Source organism: Vombatus ursinus, unplaced genomic scaffold (assembly GCF_900497805.2).
Source record: "Vombatus ursinus unplaced genomic scaffold, bare-nosed wombat genome assembly UNPS02014935.1, whole genome shotgun sequence".
Lineage (NCBI taxonomy): Eukaryota > Metazoa > Chordata > Mammalia > Diprotodontia > Vombatidae > Vombatus > Vombatus ursinus.
The window spans coordinates 1498409-1510426 of record NW_020954713.1 but is presented as its reverse complement, the minus strand read 5'-3'; the positions used below and the strand labels follow the sequence as shown (position 1 = coordinate 1510426).

General features: G+C 48.8%; 1 protein-coding gene across 1 annotated transcript in view; it reads right to left on the bottom strand.

Moving 5' to 3' along the window:
- Positions 1-596: 596 nt before the first annotated feature.
- Positions 597-12018, bottom strand: part of LOC114029622 (tyrosine-protein kinase ZAP-70) — a 40027-nt gene continuing 28605 nt past the window's right edge. The window contains exons 5-14 of the mRNA XM_027844169.1: positions 10345-10483; positions 10044-10131; positions 9622-9662; positions 9245-9290; positions 7986-8184; positions 6981-7187; positions 5889-6081; positions 5258-5398; positions 4499-4611; positions 597-1188 (exon numbers count right to left, since the gene is read on the bottom strand). Of these exons, the coding sequence (XP_027699970.1) occupies positions 1065-1188; positions 4499-4611; positions 5258-5398; positions 5889-6081; positions 6981-7187; positions 7986-8184; positions 9245-9290; positions 9622-9662; positions 10044-10131; positions 10345-10483 (1291 nt within the window). The 3' untranslated portion in view covers positions 597-1064. The remainder of the gene's footprint in view (positions 1189-4498; positions 4612-5257; positions 5399-5888; positions 6082-6980; positions 7188-7985; positions 8185-9244; positions 9291-9621; positions 9663-10043; positions 10132-10344; positions 10484-12018) is intronic.

Below are 12018 nucleotides of genomic sequence, written 5' to 3'. Positions count from 1 at the left end.
CATGCCTATCACACCAGCAAAGAACTTGGCTGTGTCCTAGTGGTTACTAACATAAGTGTTGGCATCAGTCATTTTGTAAGGGAAAAAGGGGTAGAAAAAAGAAGAGGGGTGTCCCTAAGACTGTATACAGCTCATTGAGCCACCCAAAGTCTTCAGAAGGTAGCAGTCATGGCCCCCAAATGGCTCATTCCCTCACTAGTTAGATCCCTAGTGACTATTAATCATCATACCCAGTGAACAACTCCAGTGACTGACACTTCCCACACTGATTCACGTAATGACATAAATGCCTGGCATTCATCACGGTGATGGATTACTCCAGTAACTGATGACTCTGATGACCTACACTCTTCGGTGACAAACATCACCATTGGCCATCATCTTCAATAACCATTAATACTAGTAACCATTGACCCATACCACAGATGTCCAATGACTGGTACCTCCATTAATTAATGCCCACTCTCCCTAACACACTCTCCTCTCCTTGACATTCCAGAGCCCTTACAGTACACATAAAGAATTCTTTGCCTTCTTCCACTCAAGTCCCAGACCTCAACCAGTCGCAGGGTCCCAGAGAAATTCAAAACAGAAGATAGAGAAATAGCTGAGTTTATTTCACTGACATGAAGCTTCTGCCTGGTTGCCCTTGGACTTTTAGCCTGGGTTTGGCTGGCCCTCCAGAGACCACCCCACCACACCCCTACCAGACCCCATCCAGCCCCAGTAGGGAGGAGCCCAGAGCTGAGGCTCAACTCCATCAAAGAAGGCAGAGGGATAGGGCCCGTTGTGCCTTCCAAGATCCCACAAGCCCTAAGTATCTAGGGAAAGGGTGCAGAAAAGGGCCCGGCATTCCTAAAGAACATTCACCTCAAAGTCTGGAGTTTTCAGTCCACTGGTTAGGGGAGGAGATGCAAATGAGAAGGAGTTTCAGGCATCTGGGGGGAAGGTAGTGGTCTTGCTGGCATGGGAGAGTCAGGGGGACAAGCCTCTCTGAGAAGAAGCAAGGAGCAAGGCCAGGATCCAGGAAGGACTGGGAAGATCCAGAGAAAGGAAGATGGTCCTCAGGTACTGGTAGCCTCCTCTGCTTGAGGGGCTTCTGAGACCTCTTCCGCCTTACTGGCCAGGCTATAATAGTAGATTCTAACTCGCTGCTCCACATCTGAGAAGCTTGGACGATCTTCCCACCTGTAAGCAGGAGGGACGCAAACATTAAGTTAGTCTCTGTCCCTTTTCCTCTCCCACCTCCACCCACAGGCTTGCATCCTGGGGAGAAGAAAAGTCATCATGTCCCTAAGACATCCATTTTGGCCCCAAAGAAAAGAATTAGAATCAGCAGACAGGTGTTTTAGAGAAGCCAATTCTGGATCAATATAAGGAAAAGCTTCCCAGTAATAAAGCTGTCCCCAAATCTGAATGGGCTGCCTCAGGAGATCACAGGCTCCTCTTCAGGACCACTTCAAGGGGCCAGTGCAGGTACTTCACATGGAGTCCGTGGACACATTTTGTTTAATGTGTTGAGAACTGGCTTCCATTACAATTGTTTCCTTTGAAGTCCTGTGTATTTTGTTTTACGCATTTGAAACAATGACCAAGCAGGGACCCACAGATAGACTTCACCAGATTGATGGCCAAAGGGTCACAAAATTTAGTAGTGCATACAGTGTGACCGTTTGTGGAGTGCTCATAATGTAGAGTGGCTTTATGTTCCCCGTGGGGATTGGATTAGAACATGTTTTAGAGTCACAGGTTTAGAGGTCAAAGGACCCCTCCAACTCTGCTCCCTCCCCCTTCATTTCACAGGCAAGGAAATCAGACCAATTAAAAATGACTTGACCAAGGTCACACAGCTAGTGGGAGTGAGGGACTCCAAATATAGCCCCCTGTTCCACTGTACCATGCTGTTTCCCTTCTAGGATTCCTTCCAATGCTGAGGGTGTATAATTACTTAAGTTCCCACCACCAACACACCCCTCCCTTCCCCCGGTTTTCTCTGGTAAGGCCTTAGGAAAAGGATTTTCTAAAGAATTAGGATGTTATCATCATCATCATCTTCATCATCAAAATAATAGTCACTCACATTTCTGCAGGGCCCACAAATGAACTGGACAATGCACATCATCTTACAGAGGGGGAAACAGGCTCACAGAGCCAAGCGACTTGCCTAAAACCCCACAACTAGTAAGTGGCAGAGTGTGGGAACTATGTAACTAGGACCTGGGACCTAGAACCCTATGAACCTAGATCATAGGTTGGAAAGGAATTCTGGAAATTCTTGAAAAGGAAATTTCTTCTGGAGAGGAAGGAGACATACAAAGAGGTTAAGGGATTCCCCCCAATGTCCCATGGAAAATATGGAGAGAGAACTGGGATTCTCTGACGCCTGAGCCAGGCCTCTTCCCCCGAGACCACACTGACTCTCAGCTTTGGTCTGCCAGGTTAGTTTCAGGAGGTGCCAGGGTGGGGTCAATGTTGGGATCAGATGACATCATTTATGCGATGAGCTTTGCAAACCTCAAAGCATGCTATAAGTGAGAGTTACAGTATTAATCATTATTAAATAAATTATCAATTACTACAGCATCAGATGTCAGGATGTTGAACTGTTGGGGGTGGTAAGTTTTGAGGTTTCAGACTATTAGGTAGTAGTATGTTGGGCCATTCGGTGTTGGGTTGTTGGGGGTTGGGATGAGCTGTTGTTTCCTTATTCCTATCTCAAGACAATGGGACCAAACATCCCCCTCCCCATGCCAGCAGACATTCCCAGACCCTCTCTATAGGATCTTGGGGGGCATTCTGGAGCCCAGCGAGACCTAGTTTCCCCTTCCCCATAAGCCAGAACTGACACCCAACCTTACTCCCAAAGTTCTCTTCCCCTTTTCCCCTCCTGGCCGGACACTGAATGCCCATCCCCACTCCCGCCAGAAAAAACCAGATCCTCCTCTCCTCTGTGGTCCACTGGTCACTTTCCAGTGGCCGTGGGCCACTCTTAAGGAGGAGATACCCTGATGCATAATAAGGCCTCCCAGGCCTTGTCACCGCCCCCTGTAGCTGCCCTCTTGGACCCCTGTAGCTAAGCATTCTTCCCCTCAAAATTCTGAGCTCCTTAAGAGTTCTTCTAGATATAGCTTCACAATTTAACTCAGTGCCTGATTTGCTCAGCTGCTTTACAAATGCTTTTTCATTCCTTCCTTCGCCCATCAAAACTGTTTGGCTCCCCAAGACCCCCAACCCCACATCCCCGGCACACCCCCGGAGGTTGCCTCAGTCCCCATTGCTCCCCTCCCTACTAGTTACCCCCAAATCCTCACCCTTCTTGACCTTTCTGCAGGCTTTGCCGCTATCACTCTTCTCTGGGACATCCTCCCTCCCTTAAGTTTCCACGACACTGCTCTCTCTGGGTTCTCCTATGTATCTGACCGCTATTTCTCAGTCTCCAAGCCACATCCACTAAATATCATTGCCCCCTAAGGCTCCATCCTGGGCCCTCTTCTCTTCTCCCTCTCTATTATGATATTAATAAAAGTTAGCATTAATACAGTGATTTAAAGCTTACATATATCTCATTTAATCCTCACAAGAACCCTGAGAGGAAGGTGCTATTATTATCTCGATTTTGTAGATGAGGGAACTGAGGTAAACAGAGGTTAAGTGTCCTGCCCAGGATCCCACAGCTAATACGTGTCTGAAGCAGGATCTGAACTCTGGTCTTCCTGACTCCATGTCTAGCTCTCTACCTACTGGGTCACCTAGCAAAAACACTGTTCCTACCCTTATGAAGCTAAATAGATGATCTTATCAGCTTCCATGGCTTCAGTCATCATCTCTACCCACGTGATTCCCAGAGCTATAATACCCAGCCCTAGTCTCTCTTCTGAACTCCAACTTTGTATTACCAACTGCCTTTTGTGAATCTCAGACTCAACATGTCCAAAACAAAACCCATTATCTTCCTCCCTAAACCTCCCCTCTCCCCACCTTCCCTGTTGCTGCTGAGCGTACCACCATCCTTCTAGTCACCCAGGCTCCCGAACTCAGTGGCATCCTCAATTGTTCATTCACGCTTGCCCCACACATATAATCAATTGTCACAATCTATCATTTCTTTCTTTAGAATATTTCTCTCATATTTTCCAACCACTACTCTGGTGTAATCCCTCATCAACTCACTCCCTGTCTCAAGTCTCTCCCCACTCCAATCCTTCTCTGACTTAACTGCCCAAATGGTTTCTCTCAATTGAAAGTCTAACCACATCACCCCTTCTCTCTCCCCACACACACACGATAACCTCCTATGGCTCCCTATTACCTTCAGGATCAAATATTAAATCCTCTTTTAAAATCCTTCACAAACCAGCCCCTTCCTAGCTTTCCAATGCCTTTCTCTAAATCCCCAGCACATAGGAAGCCATTGATAAATCCTGGTTGACTGCCTATTGGTCAGAGAAGGCTGAGGTGGGGCTGGAGAGTGAACAGGGGCAGCTAGATGGACACTCACTTATATATCCAGCAGTCTGTCATGAGTGTGTACATGTCTGGTGGGCACTCAGGAGGGCAGTCCATCCGCTTACCCTCTTCAATGAATCTGATGACTTCAGGACCTTTCATTTTCTGCTCCAGGGACATAAGAAGCCAAGAATGAAGTGGGGGAGGAGGTTGTGGGGGTAGGGTTAGATGAGGATGAGTGGAGATGGCTCAGCAGCCTCTCAGGGCCTGCTTCCTCCTCTCTCACTCCCCTTAGCTCCCTCGTTATTTCCTCTCTCCCCTTCATCCATATTTTCTACCCCAATCCACAATTCCCTTGTTGCCCTGTGCCTCCCCTCAGCATCCCCATCCCAGCACCATTGCTCCATAGGACCGCGGATTTAGCATCATCTAATTCAACCCCTTCATTATACAATGACTATGTATGAATATATACATATAATATATATAATTATACTATGCTTCATTATATAAACAAACTGAGGAACAGAGAAGGGAAGATTTATAGGGTCATAGATTTAGAGTTAGAAGGGACTTCAGTGGTCATTTGGTCCAGCCCCCTCCCCATTTTATGGATGAGGAAACTGAGGCCCAGGGAGATGAAGTGACAAGGTCACCAGCTTCTAAGAGGCAGGGCCTACACTAGAACCTAAGTCCTCTAATTGCAAATGCAATGCTCTTTCGAATACATCACATTTCTCCTGGCCTCACTTGCCCAAATCTTCTTGGACTCTTCCCTCCACCTCCCCTGAGGCTCCTGCCCTGACCCTACCTTGTAGGGCTTCTGGCCATAGGTAAAAGCTTCCCACATGGTAACTCCATAACTCCACACGTCACTTCGGCTGGAGAATTTCCGGTAGTTGATGCACTCTGGGGCATACCATTTGAGTGGCCACTTTCCTGCAGAGCGGGCCTAGGACACAGGGGATGCTATGATGTAATTCTCCCTTCTTCCCCACCCTGGGACCAGGGGGCTAAGCCTCAGCATCTCCAGCCCCTGAATTTGGTCCTCCACCAACCAGTCTCCAGCTCAGGGGCTCTTTGGGATGTTAGCAGGCACCCTCATATGCCACAACACCATAGCTTACCCAGAGGGCCCACTCCCCTAGATCTCCTATAAGGCACCTTCTTACCCCCCAAGGCTTTGTTCCCTGGACCTCCCCTCAGTATTTATTTCCCCCCACCCCCCACAGGCTTTCTGCCCTGACCCTCCTGACCCTCCCCCAGCTCCTCCTCCTCTACTCAGGCCTCTTTCCCTGTGCCTCCCCCTAGTCTTTGCCCAGTTCCTGTCTCCCCAGGCCTCTTGCCCTGGGCCTCTCCTGGTTCCTGACAGCCTATTCCCCTCTGTGCCGTCCATAAGCTCCCCCCTTCACTCTCCACACTCTGCCCCTGGAAAATCTCACAGTGTAGTAGCTGTCATCAGCCCCCAGTGCCTTGGATAAACCAAAGTCACTGATCTTGGCATAGTGCTGGTTGACCAGAAGGACATTTCGGGCAGCCAGGTCACGGTGCACAAAATTTTTTTCTTCTAGGTATTTCATGCCCATGGCCACCTGGTGCATCAGCTCGACAACATTGCTTACAGGGACCTCCTCCCTAGAGGACAAGAGTTGGGGGCAGAGTGAAGAGACAGGCAGATTCACCAGCCCAGGACCCCCACATTCTCTCCTCCACTCATCCCTTTGTTCTCCAGGGCTCAAGCCTCTGAGCAGGAGCAGAAAGGGGACAGTCTAAGTGCATACGGAGATAGAGATGTGGGGCAAGTAATCAGCGTTAAGAGATAGCATAAAAGAGCTGGCCATCTCTAATGGGGTGAGGTCAATAAGAAACTGTCTACTCTGAGGATGTACTCCACACCCATTCCATGAGCCTGACCTCTCATTTAGCTGCCCCCTAAAACTGTGTGGTCAATCAGAGAGTTGGCTGCATCAGACTACCAGGGGGTGGGGGGCAGTGTGAGAGGAGGGTGTGTAACAATGCAAGTGGGAGAGGAGGGGTACAGAAGGTAGCAGGTGCGGGCACACAACTGTGTGCATGTGCATGCATGCATAGGAGCATGGACATGCACACATAGGCATGCAGGTCTCTGCATGCCCAAATCTACACATGTGTATGTAGGCAAACAAATGTCGGTGCACATGAGAGTTGGTCTGCACAGATATTCTCATTCAATTTGTTTCAACTAATATCTAGCAAACACCTACTACTATCTACAAACACATATGTATTATATACACATATACATGCACATGCATGGATACGTGTGTATGTATGTGTGTGCATGTATATATATATGTGTATATATATATATAGCCTCAATTCCTCATCTGTCAAATGGGAACAATCAGACTTGGATTATCTACTCCATAGGATGGGTTGTGAGGAAAGGCCTGTGCTATGAAATGTGATTTATTATGAGTGTGGGTCCCAGAGGAGAGGAGGTGTTTGTATGTGTGCGCACACACTCCCAGCTCCCCTCACCCCTCTCTACTTACTTCCTGGAGGCCAGGAACTTGTTCAGGGGCCCCCCAATGGCCATCTCCATGACCAACATGAGGGCTTCCGCCTTGCACACGCCGATGATTCGCACAATGTAGGGGTTGTCTAGCTGGTGCATGATCTGGGCCTCCTTCATCATCTCGTCCTTCTCGGCCTTCTCATTGGTGCTCTTGAGCACCTTGATGGCCACATCAATCTGCTTCCTGCCCAGGACACACACAGGCGGAGGTGACTGAGGCCACTTTGATCCTGTACTTCTGATTTCCCATCAAACCACATCCTCCCTTATCCAGCTTCCCTCACGCCCACTCCGGGGCCCTCGAATAGAACAGATTCTAGTCACTGTACAAAGAAGGGAACTGAGACCCAGAAAAGGGGGAGAGATTTTCCCAAGATCACATGAATCAAGGGCAGAACCAGCAGCCTCCAAGTCTCTTGGCTCTCATATACTCATCACAGGCTCCATGACTCAGCATGGCGTAATAGAAAGAAGGGAAGGAAATCAACATTCATTAAGCACCTGCTATGTACCAGGCACTGTGCTAAATGCTTCACAAATATTATCTCATTTTATCCTCACAACAACCTTATCAGGTTGGTGCTATTATTATCTCTGTTTTAGAGTTGAGAAAACTGAGGCAGAGAGTAGTTAAGTGACTTGCCCAGGGTTTCACAGCTAGTAAGTGTCTGAGGCCAGATTTGAACTCATGAAGATGAGTCTTCCTGACTCCAAGCCCAGCGCTCTGTGCACTATGGCGCCACCTAGCTGCCCCTAAGGCACGCCTGCTCTAGCATCAGCAGATCTAGGTTCAAACCCCACCTTTGTTACTTATTGCCAGTGTGATCCTGGACAAGTCAGTTGAGCTTTGTGGACCTCAGTTTCCTAAGAAACTGCACCATGAGGGGAGGCTGGTCTATCAGATGGCCTGTGAGGCCCCTTCCAGCTCTCAGTTTATAAGCCTAGGATCCAACACCACCACCCTGGTCCCCCCTCATCTTACTTCCTCATCTTGTAGACCCCCTTGCGGACACAGCCAAAGTTGCCCGAGCCCAACTCCATTTCATCGATCATCAGATTATCTCTCTTCAGGAAGAGTTTCTTGTCCTTGAGCTCCTCAGGGTCACTGTAGGGGCTCTCATACACGCTGGTGTCCATGGGCAGGACCCGAGACTTCTCACCTTGACTCTTGCTCAGACATGCTGCCAACATAAGAGAGGGAAGAGAGGAGGCGCTACTCAGTACCCAAGGCGCCACACACACCCCTACCCCACCTCCTGGCCCAACGTTGCTGTGACATGCGTGGGTTTGGCATCTATGTTTGACGTGTAGCTGGGAAGCCCAGAGGTATGCCTCCAGCCCCTCCAGGGGAAGCCCCTGCCTTGGGGTCCTGCCTCCCAACGACTCTCTTGAGACACTTTAAGACCTCTGCCAGGCCAGAGGCTTTCCAATCTGGAGGGGATCTCCAAGGGCTTTAGGCCAGGGGTTCTTAACCTGGGCTCTGTAAACTTGCTTTATCAATATTTTGGTGAATGTATTTCAATAGAATTGGTTTCCTTTGTAATTTTATGTATTTTTTATGTATTTAAAAACATGATTCTGAAAGATCCATTGACTTCACCAGATTGATGGCCTCAAGGTCCAGATTACAGGGGTGGTGAACCTGTGGCGTCTTTGGGTGCGGCCTTTTGACTGAGTCCAAGTTTTACAGAACAAATCCTTTTATTAAGGGGATTTGTTCTGTGAAGTTTGGATTCAGTCAACAGGCCGCACTTGAGGACCTAGAGGGCCATATGTGGCCTCGAGGCTGTAGGTTCCTCACCCCTGGGTCAGAATATAAGCAAGTTAAAGAACCCCTGATCTAACTGAACCTGAACTTGAGCAGAACTTACACACACACACCCCACCCACAAAATCCATCAAAAGGGGTCAACTAGCCTCCACTTGAAGACCTCCGGGGATAAAGAACTCAGTATCCTCCATGGTGGCCCTATTTCACTTTGGGAATGATTGTTAGGATACTTTTCCTTCTGTGAGCCTAAACCTCACTGCAACGTCCTCCCTACTCTATCCCCAACCCATTCCCGTCAGAACAAAGCTAGCAAAAAAAAAAATGAAAACGAAAAACAAAAAAACAAACAAATCTAGCCTCTCTCCCTGAGGCCAGCCCTTCGGCTTTTGGAAGACAGCTCCCCCAGGCTATCCTCCAGAGAACATATAGACAGTATGGATCCCTTACTCTTCTCTAGCCCCAAGACTCACCTGGCTCAGGAGTGTATCCATCAGAGTTGAGGGTGTCATTCCTTCTCTGGGGACCAGAGGTACATTGGGATCAACCACCCAGTGAGTGCCAGCCAACAAGTGACTTCCTACTGCCTCATGAGGAAGGGTGTGCCTACCCCCATCTTTCCTGGGGAGCTTGAACCCAGCATTCTATACCTGTGAATGCCCTTCCCCAGTCCCAACCATCTACCCATCCCAGCTCCCTCTGCCTCCTCCTCAAGGACCCTGGACAGCTCAGGAGCAGCAGGACCCTGGGAGGATAGGCTGGGGCTCACATTCACATTCTCAGGACACCCACCCCTGATTCCTCCCAGGGGCCAAATCCCTGCCTCCCTAATCCCAGGGACCAGACTCACGGGCATGGAGGGATGCACAGGGAGTGTGGGAGCAGCAGTCACTGGAAAGAGAGTTGGGTTGGGGCAAAGAGGGTCAGTGAGATGCCTTGGAGAGACCAAAGAATTATCTTGCCTCCTCTGATCCAGCCCTGAGCCCATCATGAGTGCTAGACCCTGCCCTACCCCGTACCCAAGACCAACTCTGAGCCCCCATCCCAATCCTAGCTCCAGCCCCAGCCCTGAGCCCCATCAAGGGTACCAGACCCTGACCCAACTCCAGGGTCAGGACCAGCACTGAGCTCCCATCCAAACCCTAGCTCCAGCCCCAGCCCTGAGCACCATTATGGGTACCAGACCCTGACCCAGCTCCAGGGTCAGGACTAACTCTGACCCCTCAGCCCAATCCTAGCTCAAACCCTAATCTCAGTCCTGAGTTCCCTTACCGGCAGCAACAGAAGCACTGGCATTAGGACAAATCTCCTTCAGACAGTAGATAAGCCCATCTGCCTTCAGCTTCAGATACTCCACCAGCTGGTGGGGAGAAAAGGAAGGTAGAGGTATCAGGACTGGAAGGGTCCAACCTCCATCAGAGTCCTATCCATCCCTGGTAGGAGGGCAGGACCAGGCCTCCTTATCGGGGTCTCCAAAGTGGAGAGCAGGTGGGAGGCTGGGAGTCTGGGTAATTAGATGGGAAGGGTAGAAAGACAAGGAAGGTGGGATGTGAATGGGGCCTGGGCTGCTTACCTGCCACAAGGTGTCAAACTTTGTGCCCTCAGGAATACAGTACTTGCCAGACTTGTCCTGGTTGATGAGGTAGTGGTAGACAGTCTTGCCATAGATGAGGGACAAAGCATAGGTGCCTTGCTCCTTCCTGGGCCTAAGCCTACAGAGGTGGTGGAAAAAAAAAATGAGAAGGCTCCAGGTCCCTGGGCTTATCAGGATGAGCTCAAAGCACACCATGCCCTGCCTACACCAGGATCAAAGATTTAGAGTTGGAAAGCACCACACAGATCATCCAACCTACCCCTACCACCCTACCACCACCATTTTACAGATGAAAGAGACTGAGGCTTGGCAAGGCTGTTTGCCCAACTTCACACAGCAAGAAAAATGAACAGAGCCAGAGTTTGGTACTTCTCCCAGGAGGAGGGAGGAAGAGCTGTGGCCAGTGATTGCCCAGCACTGCAGTGGGGTTGTGAGCGGCCCACCCAACCTACTGTGTGCTGATGGAAGCAGGCAGGGGGAGAGGGTGGGGAGTCTTCCAGGCTTCACCTCCATTCTCTCAGTGGATCATGGGATCACGGGATCACATACAGAAGAGGCCACACCTAGCTCAATTTCCTCATTTAGCTGAGGGGGGAAACTAAGGCCCAGGGAGATAATGTGGTTTGCTTAAGGATACATGGGAAGTAAGCATCAGAGATGGGATTTGAACCCAGGTCTGTACCCAAGAAAGTACCACTTCCAATCTCCAGAATGTCTCACAACTCTAAAACCACTCACAGGCAAATCCAGCCATGGGCAACCACAGGCTCCCAGGCAAACACAAATGAGGGCCAATATGCTTCCTATACTCTTAGGAGAAGCAAACATTCATATGTGCTCATGGGCCAACTGGTGTTCAGCACATTTTCTCTAAGAAGGCCATTCACTGCCACTCACAAGCACAAGCACATATCATGGGACCAGACACACTCTCCCAAGCAAACATACAAACAATCAATCACACCTAGATATCTCATTGTCACTAACAAAGACACTCGGAGCTCAATGTAAACAGTACCCTTCACAACATAAAACCTTGTCAGAGGGACAAGAATTTTAGAATGCCATGAAGGACTAAACCAGGTCAATTGATTCTGTGCATTATTTTTTAATATATAAGGCAAAGAAAATAGAGATAGTATGAAAATGTTTAAAGTAAAATTATAATAAAAATTTTTGCCTCAATTGGTACAATTAGGTCCTTCTAGTGTTGAACTGATTGTATAAAAGGGCCCTGTCCTTTTAACATAGATCTTAGGATTCTAACTGAAAGTTGTATCAAAAGTTTTGGCCCTACTGGTGTTACTGGGGGTCAGGAATGTGGGGGCAGGGAGGCAAGACCAGCTGATACCCTTTACTCTCTACCAGAGGAAAGCCCTGAGATAAGCTTGTGGCAAAGCCCTTAATGTAGCGCTATTTTTAAATACTTTTAATAAGCATAACCATCATCTGATCTCTTTTTTATCAGTTAAATGGCAGCTTTTTAAAATCTCCTTTAAACAAAAGAGGATGAGGCCTCCTGCCAGACGGCCTTAAAGATGTGAGCTGCAACCTGAGGTTTGTGGCTTAGAATGTGCATACAGTGATCCCCTTAGCACTGAGTACATAGTAGGTGTTTAATAAATGCTTATTGACTGACTTAGCCATTGATAC